Source organism: Morone saxatilis, unplaced genomic scaffold (assembly GCF_004916995.1).
Source record: "Morone saxatilis isolate NCDOM2014 unplaced genomic scaffold, NCSU_SB_2.0 Contig14, whole genome shotgun sequence".
Classification (NCBI taxonomy): domain Eukaryota; kingdom Metazoa; phylum Chordata; class Actinopteri; family Moronidae; genus Morone; species Morone saxatilis.
Window position 1 is genome coordinate 19,858,136 of NW_023339696.1, and position 14,687 is coordinate 19,872,822.

The 14,687-nt window shown below is 41.4% G+C and overlaps 3 protein-coding genes and 1 long non-coding RNA gene across 4 annotated transcripts in view; 1 reads left to right on the forward strand and 3 right to left on the reverse strand.

Annotated features, from left to right (window-relative positions):
• Window positions 1–177: 177 nt before the first annotated feature.
• Window positions 178–2,209, reverse strand: tcap (titin-cap (telethonin)). Its single transcript, XM_035654864.1, has 2 exons — window positions 1,881–2,209; window positions 178–1,585 (listed from the first exon to the last, which is right to left on the reverse strand). Exons 1-2 carry the CDS (start codon window positions 2,030–2,032, stop codon window positions 1,195–1,197), a joined length of 543 nt encoding a protein of 180 aa, XP_035510757.1. The 5' UTR covers window positions 2,033–2,209; the 3' UTR covers window positions 178–1,194.
• A 3,036-nt stretch (window positions 2,210–5,245) lies between these two features.
• LOC118322589 lies at window positions 5,246–7,349 on the forward strand. The gene is made up of 3 exons (XR_004796460.1): window positions 5,246–5,375; window positions 5,543–5,664; window positions 6,922–7,349. It is a non-coding gene; the product is annotated as an uncharacterized LOC118322589 (long non-coding RNA).
• On the reverse strand, window positions 5,369–8,039 carry mreg (melanoregulin). Its single transcript, XM_035654306.1, has 6 exons — window positions 7,909–8,039; window positions 7,388–7,723; window positions 6,981–7,143; window positions 6,586–6,676; window positions 6,343–6,506; window positions 5,369–5,679 (listed from the first exon to the last, which is right to left on the reverse strand). Exons 2-6 carry the CDS (start codon window positions 7,483–7,485, stop codon window positions 5,467–5,469), a joined length of 729 nt encoding a protein of 242 aa, XP_035510199.1. The 5' UTR covers window positions 7,486–7,723; window positions 7,909–8,039; the 3' UTR covers window positions 5,369–5,466.
• A 1,432-nt stretch (window positions 8,040–9,471) lies between these two features.
• stard3 (StAR-related lipid transfer (START) domain containing 3) overlaps window positions 9,472–14,687 on the reverse strand; it is a 9,598-nt gene continuing 4,382 nt past the window's right edge. The window contains exons 10-15 of the mRNA XM_035655397.1: window positions 13,883–13,945; window positions 12,324–12,419; window positions 12,139–12,218; window positions 11,884–11,988; window positions 11,649–11,742; window positions 9,472–10,949 (exon numbers count right to left, since the gene is read on the reverse strand). Coding sequence (XP_035511290.1) covers window positions 10,827–10,949; window positions 11,649–11,742; window positions 11,884–11,988; window positions 12,139–12,218; window positions 12,324–12,419; window positions 13,883–13,945 — 561 coding nt within the window. The 3' untranslated portion in view covers window positions 9,472–10,826. The remainder of the gene's footprint in view (window positions 10,950–11,648; window positions 11,743–11,883; window positions 11,989–12,138; window positions 12,219–12,323; window positions 12,420–13,882; window positions 13,946–14,687) is intronic.

Consider the following 14,687-nt stretch of genomic DNA (forward strand, 5'->3'; position numbering starts at 1 on the left):
AAGTTTATATGAAGCTTTGATTACTCACTTAGGTTTATAATCTATCTTCATTTTCTCTGTTAGAGTCGTTTGATTCACCAAACCCCCTATTGTGTCACAAAGTCTTTTCCACCCACCATTAATGTAATCAAAATATGTTCATGTTGCATCTAAAAGAAGAAATGCGTGACAGAGGAGTGAGGAGCAGCAGCTTTTATTAGTAAAAATAATAAATATCTAGGAAAAATATTTCAACATCATTGCACACATTTCAAATTCATTTACATCACTATGTATTCTCAGTTAATACAGTCTGTTCCTCTATCAGATATATATATATATGAGCTGCCACTCAAATAGCAAGGCAGATCAGTTAATACACAGTAAAGAACAGGTTATTAGTTTTCATAAGTCCTCTTGATTGGAGGTGTCAGCCGGCACACACACAAAAAGAGGGACACACACACACATATGTACAGCTGCAAAGTGTGATTACGCCAGTGCATTCTGTTCTCTTCAGAGAGATCAGAGACTGTCAAGGGCTTGTGGAGGCCTGGAAGTTGACCAACTCCAAGGCATGTTCCCCGACCCCTCACCCCTCCCCTATCCCTCTAACTCTTCCTCTTTCTTTCCATCTTCCCTTTGCCCGTCATTTTCCATCTGTCACTTTCTGCTTCATTGCATGCCTTCACCACGTATTACATGGATTCAAACAATCCATGAATCTGATAACCTCAAGAACCCTTTTATTTACCTTACAAGGATATTTGCACTTTGCAATACAAAAGAAGGCAAAAGAAATTGCATGCAGCTTGTGCACCAGTGTATGCAATAGTTGAGTAGCAGTGATTCCACTGAGATATCAGCAGATATGATGAGGACAGCTGGCCAGCACAGGCAGAGATAAGCCCATGACACAGCTGAGAACGCACACCATACCTCTCCATCACAATGCCTTCACTTAACCACTTCTAATACCACTGACCACCAAATACCAACAGTGACAAAGCGTGACATTTACCTGGTGCTGTGCTCGCCAAGAAACACAGTGCTAAAGATCTACAGTATTTATGGTTTTTGATGGATGTCAGAGATAAATCTATGTACACTTTGTCATGCTTTTCCCTGACACACTCTGCTCAATGACTATCCTTTCCCAACCGTCACCCTTTTCGTCTCTCCCTCTTTCTCTTTTTGTCCTTTTTCCTTTTTTTTTCACCCTCTCTGGGCCTCTTGGGACATGGAGCGACCCAGGGCTTTGGGTGCTTTGGCGAACTCCATGAGGGTTGGCTTGATCGGGGGGAGGTCCCTTGTGATCTCGTCCACAGTCCTCTTGCTGGGACAGGCTCCATCTGGGGTGGGGAAGGGCTGCAGGTCCTCCTCTGTGTGTGGGGCTCCACGTCCAAGCCTGACACCCAGCTCTGCAGGGGTGAAGATGGGCAAAGGAAGGGTGGTTCTCTTTGGCAGAAGCTGGTGCTCTCTCACCCCCCTTTCCACAGTGCCCACTCTGAACACACCGGAGGGGCAGTTCTGCATCAGCGAACGAGCCTGCCATTGCCGGGATAGAGTCTCCCTACGAGAACTGTCATTTAGGTTCATTGTCTGCCTGCGGGCATTAGAGAAAAGTGGAAGTTAGAAACTGTAGGAGCACTCACTGTGATTTACCTACTTAATTAGATAATAACTGCCTTGCAATATGAGAAGAGTTCTGCCAAAAGTTGCCAAGTAAATGAGCAAATCCTGTAGATCTCAGCCCATATCTGATGATGGTAAGGAAGATCTTAAATCACAGCCAGGACGTTATTAGTAGAAATAGAAACTTTTTTCCACTCATTCAGTAGTGACACAGACCACATATAGGATACCAGCATATTTTTTTCTGATTGGTCTTGAGCTCTCACCTGTCCTGAGGTCGAGTCTTGAGACTGATACTATGCCAGTCAGCGCTGTAGCTCTCCTTCTGAGCCTTGTTTTCTTCCTGTACAGTGCAGGTCAGCTCAGCTCCCACCACCTCACCGTTAGACTTCTCGAGGACGGTACACAGTGGCATCATCTCTGCTGTGGGGAAGATCGATCTGTCTCAGATTTATCGCCTCCAATGGGTCTTGTTGAACAGTCTTAAGGTCCTGTGATGAGGCTGTTTGTTCAAGGAAACAGTGATGCTCCAGCTGGCTGAATCTCCTGGCTTCCAGTCTCTCTCTTTGTGCCGTCTATGCCTGGACTCGGGTCTGTCCACGACTTTTATAGATGTTCTGTTGCTATTTCTGATCCATGTTGTCACTCTACAATCAGTGTGCACTGACATCCGACACCAAGTGCTCCGTGTCTCATTCCCAGATAGCTGGAAGCCACTGTGAGGAAGGGTTAAGGGTAATTGGGCTGAAAATCCCCTGATTCTCAAATTGTATGCCCAGTCACCTCTGTAATCACTCAGCCTAACACTTTCCACTTCAGCTGGGATCATTGTGTCTTAGAAGGGAAAGTATCATGGGGACACTCTGTATGGAGATTATATAAACATGTAGACAGACACACACAACAGGTTTAGTCTACAAAGAGGAATCTTAATAAGCTTTTGGTCTTGATATACACGAAGCAGCAAGTGACCATGCTAATGTGGAAAGATAACAATGATGCAGCTGTTTTTATTATTTATTTTAGGCATGGAGGTTAAATGTGTATGGATCAGAAATAACACATCTGTCACTTGGAGATACAAGGTGAAAAGCAAGAGAACTTCATGGAGTATCCTGCTGAATTTTAAATCATAATACAGTTCACAAGGAGTTTAAACAACAGCTGTGCCTTGTGATAACATCAAACCCCCTCATTAGATGCCATTACAGTGCGCTGCCTCACAGTAGCAGTGAGAGCTCCATCCTCAGTGATTCATTACCTCAGTGACAGAGCGCACGCAAGCCATAATCAACTCATGTTACAGACTGTGAAACATACACACACACACACACACACACACACACACACACACAGTCACCTCTGACAGTTGTCTGCTGGTGTGATATTACGATTGGTCCCTGTCTCTGACTCATTCATCCACATCAGGTACTGATATCATCAGATAACAGATATCAGATATCACACACTCATACAGTTTCATGATCCTTTTGACAAGAAGCCTGATCAATCACAAAGTCTTTGCATGTGTGTTTCATTAGCCTTATGTGTAGTAATGAAAAAAGTACTGTATCTCATCTGCTAAATCTGTGCCAAATCATGACATTTAATCTATAGCTGTTCTAAATGACTGCCATTCCTTTCCACTGACTAACGTCCTATATATCCAATGCAACAGTCAAATGCTATTTTCCTTCTGCCTGTCAAGTACAGCAATATTTCAATTTCCTTTTACTTCTCAGCAGGGTGACGTTGCATATGTAAATTATTGCTCAGTGTCACAGAGAGAAAAGAGAGCAAGAGCACCGTAGGCATCCCTGGGGTCATGTTATGACACCATGGCAACTATGAAATGCCATTTCCGAAACCCAGTAAGTCACTATGCAAGGTCCTTCAGTGCTGAGATCATATCTTTTTCGAATCAACTTAGGATTGTAAACTAGAGTAGTAGAAGTAGTTGACCAGTGGTGGTTTTAATTGGTATTTTTTGTTCTAATTTAGGTATTGATCTGCTGAAACTCCAACAGGACATCGGATGACTTTCACCTTTTTGCTGTTTTCGGGTGAGTCATGCTATGCTAATGAAGCCAGGGGTGTGGAGAGTCTGCAAAGGTGAACAGTGATGAGGTGAGCCCTGTCACAGTGATCACCCCCTTACGTCCTCATCTTTCCACCTGCATCACGCCAGGCACGGCCAGGAAGAACTTTGTGTTGCATAACAACACTGCCACAGCTGCTGGGAAGTGACATTTAAATGAGCTGTCACCGGGAAAGAGACGGGGGAGTGGTAGGGAGAGAGGGAGGAGAAGGGCATTTGCAGGATAAAGCCCGGGGCCTGTCAGGAGGAGGTAAATAAGGCAAAATATTGTGAGAGTGCAAGTTTGAGTAAGTCAGTTTTTTTTTGGTGACAGAGGAAGGAATTTGGGAGGGCAGTTAGGAGTCTCCCACACAGGTCAACCTGACACGGTGTGTTTGCTTAGCAGTAAAAAGAATCTGAGGGAAAGTTAACTTTCAATTGATTGCTGCACACAATCTTCAACTTGACTCCAGTGTTTCATACTAGCACCATAGAGTCAAGTGTTACCAACCAGCTATTTGTGTGTTTGCCAGTGTGCCAGCAGGCTGGTGCCGTGCTCAAACATGTGCCCTCTGCAGAGTGCCTCTCTTACATAACAATAACAACAACAAGAAGAAGCAGCTGACCACCAAAACACCATCATCACCATCCATCTTGCAACACGGTCTGGTCCCAGTGGTATGATCAGACACCAGACAGGCCAGGATTTGTGGTATGTCTACAGATCAGAGTGTAAGCCAGCCTTGGGTACACAGCCAACGACCATGTGAGTGCATAGGAACAGACTGAAGAAGACCTTGTATTTCACTTCAAAGGAATGTTGCTCTCGTGCCACAGTTTCCGTGGAATCACTGTTCAATGCTCAATTGAATTCCACGCAGCAAATTCTATTCAAATTTCGGATTGCCGTTGAAAATTCTTTTATTCTTTGTCATTTGTGTAATTTTTGAATAGCTGGAAACTCCTATTACTTCACCTGAGGCAGCTAACCAACATGTGACGCTGTACACATAACAGGCTTGAGGCTGGAGCTTTATTTCATCATGAACTGGACACCAGAACACACACACAAACTGCCACATGAGTTTAGAAATCTTTCACATTTTCAGTAATTTGCTGGAGGGACAAAAAACACACAGCATCACCTGAAAGTCACATCAGTCACACACACAACCAATTTAAAAGTTCAACATACAGTACCAACTTCATTGAATTTCCATCTGCTATTTTCCAAAATCTTCCAAGCCAAATGCAGAGTTTAATGAGTTAAAAGTATCAATTATACAAACACACATTCTTGTTAAACTTTAAGAAAAATCTGATGTCAGATTGCTCGGCTATTTATTCAGAGTTGTTACAAATCATGTGATTGAATGAAGATGAGTGCTGATAATCATAGGACAAAATATAAAGAGACTCAGAGGAACATCGCTACCCTGAAGGTTCACAACAGCTGAGCAATGAACAGGGTAAGAACTTGATAAAACTCTGTGGTAGAAAAACATACTTTAGAGAGTTAACACCTCTGTAACATTTACCTGGTAATCTGCTAAGCCCTTTTAGTTTTTGACCAGAGAAAACAGAATAAGACTCAAGCTTTGCAGTTGGGGGAGAAAGAAAATGTTCAGGCTAAAACTTCCAAGAAGCAGCAGCAACACTGTATGAGGCAGCAGACACTTAAAAGGTAAGAGCTATGCAATTCTGTCATCCAGGTCTCCAGGGTTGATGACTACTGCCCCCTGCCTTGTGTCTATTATTATTGCAGCCAGTAGATCTTAGGATCTGTCACTCAAGTTTCCATCTTCTCTTCCACTCTCTTCCTCATCTTCTATATTGCTTGCTCCGTTCAAGGCTTCTACCCTGGCCAGCAGCAGCGGCAGGTTTATGGCAAGACCCGGGGTCTCCTCGTCAGAGTCATCCCTTGGGGGATAGAAGCGCTTTGCCTTTGCCACAAAATCTTCAGCGATATCAAGGTACAGGAGACGATCCTATGAGGAAAAGTAAAGAAGGAGAAGTGGTTGAAGCAGGGAAAACCAAATGTCATTATTGCTGGAATATGGGTGTTAAAGGGCCACTGTTGTCTGCTGGCCCACAGGGATTGAATATGTCAACTTATGTCCAGCTGGGGCTGTTATCTAAACCACATTCTTGATTATTTTTTCACCAATTTAAAGTATCACTGCAGAGAGATAATCACAATCAACTAAATTTGAGCAACATCAACCCTAACCACATGACCAAGTGACAGTTAATTGTGCAATGACACCTAACCTTCTGTTCACCCTATACTTAGTGTTATAACCAATTGTAAAGGGGCATAACAGTTACATTGCATCCTGTTTAAAGGACTTCTTCCTCTGATGTACAGCCCAGTACCTCCTCCCCAAATGTGAACATTGACAAAGGATTCACCATTCATGGCCATACAAGTAACTGGCACTCAACCCCTTCTTGACAAAACTTCTGCAAGGGTTTAAGGAAAGTACCCCTCGTTGTGGCCTGGAGAACAGTAATGGAATAAACACACCCACACCACCCCAAGGGTGTTAACCATAGACTCATCATAGCAAAGGTCATAGCAAAGATGCTCTCACTTTAAGGTTAAGTATGAGTTCAAAGTTCATTATCACTGCGGTTTCCTCTGCTCTCACCAGGATGAATAGATATCTTTCCGGTGGTGGTTCTCTGGCGTTGAAGATGGAGGTCTCAGAGTGGAGCATGTTAAGCATGGCACGTGCTGCTGGGGCGTTACGCATGCGGTCATGTGAGGCTCCAGCAGACACTGTCAGCAGCGACTCTGCCTCGGCCATGAAACCTAGAAAAGAAGCCATTTTCTTACTCTGTATGTATTAAGAAGTGACAGTCTGTCCCACATCTCATCTTTCCAGCGTTACCTAAATTCTCCAGGATTGTCTGCCATTTGTCTCTGACTTCTCGGCGGGTATCTCTCATGGCCTCAATGTCAACACTCAGACGGCGATAGCCCTAAACAAGAAAAGGACAAAGCTTTTAAAACTTACCATCACCTAGCATCTCTTAAGAGCATTAAAAGGGTCCCCAGAAAAATGAGGAATATTTTTATTTCACAATTATTTAATTAGCCCAAAGAGAGAATGCATGGCAATGGCTATTGTATTCATAGGCTCTTTACTGTTATTCCAATCTACAGTATAGAGAGCTAGAGTTCTTTTCTACAACTGAGAAAGTTATTATTTGCTTCTTTTAACTAGGTCATCATGACTGAATGAAGCCTTGAGAGTCTATTCTGTGTCCACCCTCCCTCACATACCGAGGATCCCATGCGGGTCTTGTTCCTGGCCTGCAGCAGGCTGTGAAGGACCCGGTCATCTTCTCTCTCCGAGTGGCTGGGGTCTCCTGGCGTACTCCATAGGTTGGTCTCCTCATCACGGCGCTTCTGGACTTCCCGGTTAAAGTACTCCAACGGATCCTGACTGTGGAGAGACACACACAAGCACCCAGAAGCACAGTTATGACACATTAATACAGTGATTGTATATCATTTATCAGCTGTGACACAGAGAAGTCACTTACTGACACTATAAAATATATTTTTGGTGTCTTATATTCTTTTCTAGGTCATGAGTGTAGCTGATAAGTGGATGATGAGAAAACATGTATTAAAGTGGTATGTGGTGAAGAACTTTTCTGTTTCTGGCCTGTCTAATGTCTTCTTACGGTACTAAAGGCTGCTTTTCATCTTCATCGTCTTCGTCACCAGCACAGCAGCAGCAGCAGCAGAACTGCATGCAGAACCTCTTAAAGGCCGAACCCATCTGTTACAAACAGAGTCAATAGGTATTCACAATGGCAGATAATCCAGATGGAAGCTGTGTTTCAGTTCTTTGAAAGTCAGAACAACTTCTTTGGTTCTTCAAGCAACAGTGAGGTGGATTCCAGTGGCGAGTCTCGTCTGATATGTATGAACTCCGCTTGTTTTCTTTAACTCCACAATGCCGCTGTCCCTGTAGATGCTCTGTAGAGTTTCCTTAGACAGAGGACCTTATTCACAGCCTATGTTTAAAAAAAAAAAAAGATTTGGCAAAGTATGAAAAGGCAGCAGTCACAACATTTATGTGGTCCACTAGAATGAATCTTATTAATCTGGTGTCACTGTCAGAGGAAGAGCATCTGGCAAAAATGATCAGAAAGAACAACAGGTCAAAAAAAGTTACAAAACACTGATCCCCAAACTCTACCTAATTTTCTGCTTCCCATTTTTCAGCACCCTGCTCCACATCGAGTAGAGGTCTGTCCTCCAGATCACTGGCCAGAGCCTGTCTGGGTAGAGTAGCTCAGGCAGATGGCAGCACAAGGACCGGCTCTTCTCATCAGCCTTAAATGGAGGACAATGAGAGCAGTGAGATGCTTGCTCTCTCATCAGTTAAAAAAAACACCACATATTCACACACCCATAGCCTCAGAAGACAGTCACAGCACAATCATGTGAGCTGCTCCATCGCTTGGCCTTAGCATTGTGTTTTGCCCCCAGGACAATACATCTTCTCTTCAACAGTAGGTCTGATTACACACTCTGTATCCAATCTACCATGGCTGTATTGATTCAAGGATTATTTAAATTAATTGTGTGTGGTTACTGATCTTACTTAACTATCAATCTGTATTAATGTGGTTCAATAAGAATCACTGAATGGGCTGCTTTAAATTTCTAAATAATTCAGATGGCTTCATGTCCATGGATTATCTCATTTTTGAAATGTTGGTCAGAAAATAAATCTGAATTTTGGTAAAGCACTGTGAACATTGTGAGGCTATGGGATAATAACGACCATGACGTGAAGGGTGACTCGGCATCCAGAAGCCAGCCTAATTCCAGAGAGTTTAGCTGTGGCCTTTTTACAACGCTGTCACGTGACATAGGCTCAAGTCACAGGGTATAATGGTTCCTGACATAAACACCCCCAGGCTCCATTGATGGAAAATATGTGGGTAGAATCTACCGTGATAACTCATTAAGCAAGTCATTCAGTATCACCTGGTCTAATGTAGTCAGTGTGGGAACAATGAAAACATCTGTATCATTATGTAGATTATTACCAGACTGTTAGGAAATACATCCACACCAATAGGATATACAGGATACAAAATAAATAAAGCAAGATGTTTATATTAACAACTTGTTTTGTTAATATAAAGTTCAATGAGGTTTTTGAAGTGGAACACGGTCATGAGTTCATACATTTTATTAGACATAAGACACTGGTTAAGACTCAAAAACTGTTGGTCAGTATTCCTTTGATGGCTTAAATTAACAAGTTTGATGAATGATCCATAGACACATAGATTCAAAAACAGAAACTTAAGTATTCAGGCAGGCTGCATATGCATACAGTATACCTTTGCTTAAGGTATTAAGCATTGAGTTTACAGCATACAATAAATGCAAAGCAAAAGAAAAGGTTGACATGTAATGTTACTGTGATAAAGGCACCAAATTGTTAATATCATTAATTAATTTGACTTTCTCTCTGTACAGTACATAGCTAAAATCAACCCTGACAAATTATCCAGTTAAATCTCAATATTCACTTGTTTTTGGACTAAGAAGGAATAATATCAGACTGTAATTGCAACATCCACACATCAGGTATGTGTAGATGTTGCAATTACTAATTGATGTTGATTGATTGATGTTGACTTAAGTAAAATGCCTCAAGCCCTTGTGGCTCTGTTCTGACTATGATGTGGTAAATGACCACATCATTGTCAAAACACCACAGTAACACCCTTAAAAATGCTCCTTCAAAGTGTGAACAACCCAACAAAGTTGTTGTTGCTTTATTTATCAAAATTGAAAGGCAGAAGGAAGAACATGGTCTGTTGCCAGTTTTCCTTACATATGCAATGATAACATGTCTTTTCTGAGGCGCAGTCTTTGAAAACAAAACTAAAACTCAACAAGCTAGAAGAAACATTTCTAAATAATTAAAAACAATATAATGCTCTATGATGCAAGAAATGATCAACCTTGATCATTGCCACATCTTGGTGCCTGAGGGGACGCCAGTACTAAATTCAATGGAAATCATAGTTACAGTACAGTAATAATGATGACAAATAATGAGTTCAGCTATTTTACCACAAGGCCACTTGAGGTTATTGGCACCAAGAATAACTTTAGGAGGTATACAGCATCCTAAATTATAAACATTATCATCATTTGTCTGAGCTGAGCTTGATAATACATCAGCGTCCTGATCTGAGCTCCTGGCCAATCCCAAAGTGCAAAACAAAAGCAGTATTAAAAACTTACAGTAATAGTAATGATTAAATGTTAGCGGATATATGTTTGCACCCTGGGATTGGGGATTGTGTAAAACCAAGGAACTTTCACTATGTGGATCAGTGGTATCTCCCTCTTGTGTTGATCAGACAGCGACTGACTTCTTTCTCCATCGATCACAGTGTAGTAAAGGAGAATAAACTGTGTGGAAATAACTTTTACCCATTTAAATTAAGTGTTGTCTATTTGTTTTAGGGCGGATGCACCAGAGAAATAGATTTAAGGTGCAGTGAAAACATACACACTGAACAAACAAAAAGAAAAAGCAGCAAATCAAAGGCTAACAATGTGTGCAGTAAGATAAGGCTCAAAGAGACAGCTGCTTCATGCCATTGCATTAGGTAATTTGTAACAAGACAGAGAGATGCCCACACAGTGAGAATCACTTAAATCCTCATCCAGGTTCTCTTGTTTCAGTAATGTCCACCTTGCCACAAGATGACTCGTCAGGTTCATGAAACACAGTTCTCATTGCACAGTGAGGGACACTCACTGGGGACACTCTGACAATTACAGGTCCACATAAAAATCTGGATGTGATCACGCTTCAAAAACAACATTGAAGTGTAAGGATGAGGAGGAAAATCGTCTTCGATTTCGAATTACTCCTCCTCTTCTCCTGTGAGTGAAATGTGGCAAATGTGTGGTCTCATGTGTCCTGTGCTTAGAAGTGCAGTCTTCTCAGTTAGGGTAGCTCATTCCTTCAGCTTCGATGCATCACAAGGGTACTGCTACGGCCATTTTCGAGGTTCACTCAAAGAAATCAGTAGTGACACCTCTCAGCCAGCTGTGCACAGTTTCTCCTCTCCTGTTTTAAGTGTGGTGGTGTGAGCGAAGAGAGGGCCGCAGCTCAGCGATCCGTTGGCGTAAATGGGACATGAATTCAAACATGGTGGCGGCCAGACTCTGGTGGATGAGGTAGCGGGGCAGTCGGCCCTGATGAAACAAAAAGTAAATTTTACTTTTTTATTTTTTGTATTGATTTTTGTTTATTTTCGCATGCATGTTGCCCTTAATCATGTTTCCAGCATAACTCTATGGGTGGCAATGCTGGACTGTCGGTCCACCACACTGATCCAGATTGCAATATCCCAACAGCTGTATTGATGCACTGCTGTCACTTTATGTACACTCAAAGTTTCCAGAGATTAATCCTCAGCTGTACTTTGTGTTTAGTGCAAATTAGCAGAAGTTATCATGCTAACACTCTAAACTAAGATGGTAAACATGGCAAACGTTGCACCTTAGCAGCATGTTAGCTTTGTCATTGTGAACATTGTAGCATGCTGATGTTAGCATTTAGCGCAACAGTACAGCCTCACAGTCGCTAGCATGGCTGTAGGCTCTTAGTCTTGTTTATATATTTTTCCTTTTTCCAAGTTGTTTTTGGTTTCAGTGTGTTCTGTAATTCAAGTGTTCCTACTTTTGCATTTCTATTAATGGATTCTAGCATAATTACAGAGTGAGTCATGTTTAAAACCTCCAATTTGCTCTATTTTTCACTTTTTGCTGCTGCGACAGCCCCTTTTCTAAATAGGCAATTTGAATTCAAAATCTCTCTTTAAGATGAAGACCATCCCATCTTGCCTCAAATAACAGAAAATGGTGGAATACTAGCTGTGTGCATGTTCTTACCTTTAAGTCTGTGTTGAGCACCCAAATAAAGGTGCAGACGGACGGGTTACTGCTTGATTTGAGGACCACAAATCCTCCTGGACCGTTCTCTCCCCTGAGGCCAGCAATAAAGGTAGAAGAGAAGACAGAGAAGTTCAAGAAATAAAACTAACACCACTGCACTTTTATCAAATCGATACCATGCTCTTAATTTACTGGATCAGTGACAAGGAGCCGGCTAGAGGCATGGTCTGACCTGACGTAGCGACCGCTTGGAGGTTTGGCTTCGTGGTCGGTTGCCATGCCAGCAGACAGGTAGCAGTCTCGTTTGCGTTCCACCCGCCGAACATTAACAAAGTCCCTAAAGGGAGAAAAATCAATCAGTCCATCAATTTACTTCATTTCAGACCTGCAGTTCGCATGAGAATAAGATAAAAAGACACAAAATACGAAGAAAAGATGACAGATATGAGAAAGCAAAAGAAGCCTGCTGTATGCGTTGCTGATGTACCTCGCTGACACAACTCCTCCTGCTGCTCCTGAGGAGACATCATATGAGACCATAGTGTTGTCATCAACCCTCTGAAGGATCTGAAAAGGCAGAACACACTGTTCAGACTTCCATACAAAATAACTAAACACAGAAAAATGAAAAGAAACGCAAGAAGAAAAGTAAAAATATGTCGAAGTTATCACCTGGCAGGCGGAAACAGTTTTATTCCACTGGACCATCTTCTCTGGTTGCAGAATCACCTCCTGATACACAAGCTCAGCTGGACACTGCATAAAGGCCTGAACAAAAACAATACTGCACTTTAATGCACTGTCAACAGCTGTGGGTCAAATCCACAAGACATACGGCTTAACACATGTGTTGGTTTTCTGGGGCAATCATTTCTGTGTTGTTCACATGATGTCCTGAGGTAAAGGTCAGCGCTACGGAACTCTAAAAAGCCTAATTTTAGTCAGTAATGGTTACCAGCATTTGTGTGTTTACAATCATTCTCGTGCTGGAAAATCCCATCAGTGTTACAACAAGACATGCTGTACAATGGATGATCTTGGGACAGTTATTTCAATGCTTGCGTAATACTGTGATTTACATACAAACAGGACAAAGACAAACTGTATGCAATCATACTCACCAAAGTTTAAAAGGCATCAGAGTAAAATTCAAATTAATAATGTAAGTTAAAGTTTCCCAGTTAACCAGCTAGCTCCTACTGGCTACAATAACCAAAGAGAAAGACTGTGTGTTCATGCTCTTCACAGAGTTGTGTGTGTTATTAGCTGTTTCACTTATTTAGTCAGAAGAATAGTTGCAGAAACTAATTACATCAAGTAGCCAAGTGTCATATATGTAAATTACAAGCATGTTAAGACTAACACGGGCCAAGTTCGTTATACACTTAGGAGAAATGTAGAAAACTCTCTCATTAATATTTGTATGTGTTAGGTGCCTGCTGTTCAACAATGGAAGAAACAAACCATAAATACATTCTACAATCACTAAAATAAGCCTGTAAGTCAAGCTGATCAATAACTTAACACACAGGCCATTTAATTAGCATTAGCACGTCCAAAAGTAAATAAATCTGTGGCTGTGTTGGTTGTGACCCCGGCCTTGATCATCATTTAAGGTAAAAACAAGTCACAGCTGTAATCTGTGGAAAACACAGTGTCTCAAACAACCTTCTGATACACAGCCTCCCGTAAACAGCAGACTTCCTGTCTGGGAAATTACACACGCTGGCTAAAGGAACTCCATTGCAGCGTGACTTGCTCTGAAGCTAGTGGAACAGCACCAGGAGGTCTGTTTATATCAGATTAAATTTAACACCCCATTAGTCTCAATTATTTCACCACTGTGCCCTTTAGAGGTTGTTCAAATACATATGTGCAGCAAAGTGTACTTAATTCAGTTTGGACTGATTGTGAAAGCTGCACTAATATACAGCCTGGCCTACTCTTTACTGTTAGAGCAACAACACTGGAGAACAGGTCAGAATCTGTCCTAAACAGAAAATAACAAAGAGACTGAGAACTGTTTTTTAAGCTGCATCAAACAGCTTGAAAAAACACATCTCCGCTAATATTGATAATGGATTAAAATATTCATGTAAAATGTCTCAAACATCAGTTACTGTATAACAAGTCTAACCATGAGGAATAAACACTATTATTGTGGGTCACTACTGGAACATATGTTTTGGTGAGACACAGTTTCACAATGAATACACAAAGGGCTGCTGTACCTTAAGAATGAAAGTCTTTCCATGGAAGGGAATCTCCAGAGTGTACACAGAGTCTCCCATGTCCTGATATGAAACAAAATACTGTTAGTATCATGATGCTTCCTCTTTCATTTCAGTTCATCTGATGAAACCTAAAGAAAAACACTATTCACTCAATCAGAAGATCACATCACTGATGGTAAAATGCAGATCACCCCTTTCTTAAATAAAAAACTCTCAGATTCATTACCGAGATATGAACTGAAACCATTCCTGCAGTGAACAATGTGGTATGACAAGAGTATTTTTTAACAGATCTGGTTTCACGTTGGAAAAATAGTGACGAGTTTAGAGTCTTAACAAATATCTACAACACATTTAAAAGGACCAGTGTGTAGGATTTAGTTGCAGATTGCAACTCCCTTACTTCACTCCCCTTCCTAGCGTGTAGGAAAAAAATGGAAAATGAGCCAGTATCTCAAGTCAGTGTTTAGTTTGTCCATTCAGGGCTACTGTAGAACAACAAAGGTAATAAAAACATGACGATTCAGGTGATTATACACTAATGAAAACATTCCTGTGAATATTTTATTAAATGTCTGCTAATAGATCCTCCTAAATGTTACACACTGGACCTTTAAATACCTATACACATAGAAAATATGTGAAATATCTGGCAGTAAGTTGTAGTTGTAGTTTCATTACTTTGAATGTTTATCTTTAGCTTTTATTTCTTCTCCTTGAACAAGCTATTGAACAGGACCTGTAAGGGTTTAACAGGATTTATATTCTGTTGGGTCTCTGTAAATGTTATAAGGAGTTCGGT